Source organism: Galendromus occidentalis, unplaced genomic scaffold (genome assembly GCF_000255335.2).
Source record: "Galendromus occidentalis unplaced genomic scaffold, Mocc_1.1 scf7180000075708, whole genome shotgun sequence".
Taxonomy (NCBI): domain Eukaryota; kingdom Metazoa; phylum Arthropoda; class Arachnida; order Mesostigmata; family Phytoseiidae; genus Galendromus; species Galendromus occidentalis.
The window spans coordinates 200,751-202,268 of NW_003803698.1; the positions used below are offsets into that span (position 1 = coordinate 200,751).

Genomic DNA, 1,518 nt, shown 5'->3' on the forward strand with positions numbered 1-1,518 from the left:
AGTGTCCAAAGAGTAGATGGGTCTCGCGAGTTACTTCTCGGGAGATCGGAGTTAGATATGTTGAACCTTCACAGATGCACTCCGCGAAAATTATCTCCACGCGAACATGAAGGTGTCCGCATGTTTATGATAGTCGGGTTCCTTTGCATGGAGTTGCGAAAAACAAGATGCCCCATCTCCGCGGAACTCGCTCCGCTTCGGCTGAAGCTTCGAGCGCACGTGACCTTCTCTCCTGTTGGATAGGCAGCGAAGTCTTCATTCTAGCGAAAACTTGCGTTCGTATGAGCTCGACGCAATCAAGACCGTGCGTATGCTCACCCCTCCGCGACTTCATTATCAGTTCCGGCCCCCTGAATGAGGTGATCCTCGCGGAACAGCCGTCCTCCCTCCGCTATCTGAATCGGTACCGAATTGTTCCAGGATGGTTCCGTGAGTAGAATCCCGCCCTTCACTCCGCTGACAGCAATCACAGCGAGAATATCCGAGGAAGCGCGTGTATCTGTCTCGAGCGATAGAGACAGATGCGCAGTTTCGTCTGCGAGGATCGATCTGACCCGTCTATCGGACCCAATGACGTCAGGGCAGAGCACCAAGGAAGCATAATTCGGTGATTCCAGCGTTTGAGATACTGGCTCCCAATGCCGAACCGTCCCCGTCGGGGTCGATCGAAATTTGAATGCGGCGCGCGTGCCTGCGCTTGGCGTCTGCTAAGTGGGGCCGCCCGAAGAGAACACTAGCATATGCGCGCGGCCGCCGCCATCTCTCTTCTCTCTACCAGCTCCTCGCAAGTTTGTGTTTTGATCTTTGTTGTTGTTGTTGCTGTTTGCTGTTGCCGCCGGAGAAGCGCTGATTTTGGTGACTGTCGAAACCCGCAGAGCAAGGCGGCTCAAATTTTCCGGCCGACCCATGGGAAGACGTCGGAGTAAGCGTAAACCGCCTCCGAAACGGAAGAATATCGAAGCGTTGGACTCGACATTCAACTGTCCATTCTGTAATCACGAGCGTTCGTGTGAAGTGAAAATGTGAGTTATGTCGCCGTTCGAGATTCTGTTCCCGACTCAAGGATCATCGTGAATGGAAGATATTCTGACAATGCTGATCTGTAATTTTAGGGATCGGGTTCGGAACACCGGGAGGATAACATGCAGGGTCTGTCTGGAAGACTTTCAAACTCCGATCACATATCTCTCAGAAGCCATCGATGTTTACGGAGATTGGATAGACGCTTGCGAATCGGCGAATCAGTGAAGTCTCCGCACACACTGTGGAAAGCATTGTACATTGATGTAAATTCAATAAAGGCATGATTTTTAAATGATTTCTCGGGGATGCGATTGGTTGCGCAGCTGATTCCGAAAGAGTGGACGGACCCCGCCCCCAGGAGGACTCCTCGATGCGGTACAGGGAGGAGGATTATCTCGAAGTTCGCAGTCTACAGTCCAATAAGCTCCTCGTCAGACGTCTTCGAAAGAATGATCAGTAGAGCAACCCATGGGTTTGTAAACACCGAGTCGAGGA

The 1,518-nt window shown here is 51.9% G+C and overlaps 1 protein-coding gene across 1 annotated transcript; it reads left to right on the plus strand.

Annotated features, from left to right (window-relative positions):
- The first annotated feature begins 812 nt into the window (after positions 1–812).
- LOC100897663 (transcription elongation factor 1 homolog) lies at positions 813–1,315 on the plus strand. The gene is made up of 2 exons (XM_003737947.2): positions 813–1,022; positions 1,113–1,315. The coding sequence occupies exons 1-2, from the start codon at positions 907–909 to the stop codon at positions 1,246–1,248; spliced, it is 252 nt and encodes an 83-aa protein (XP_003737995.1). The 5' UTR covers positions 813–906; the 3' UTR covers positions 1,249–1,315.
- The last annotated feature ends 203 nt before the right edge of the window (positions 1,316–1,518 follow it).

Coding starts and splice junctions, on each gene's coding strand:
- LOC100897663 (XM_003737947.2), top strand. CDS start 907: ATGGGAAGACGTCGGAGTAAGCGTAAACCGCCTCCGAAACGGAAGAAT. Junction 1,023..1,112: donor CGTTCGTGTGAAGTGAAAAT/GTGAGTTATGTC, acceptor CTGTAATTTTAG/GGATCGGGTTCGGAACACCG.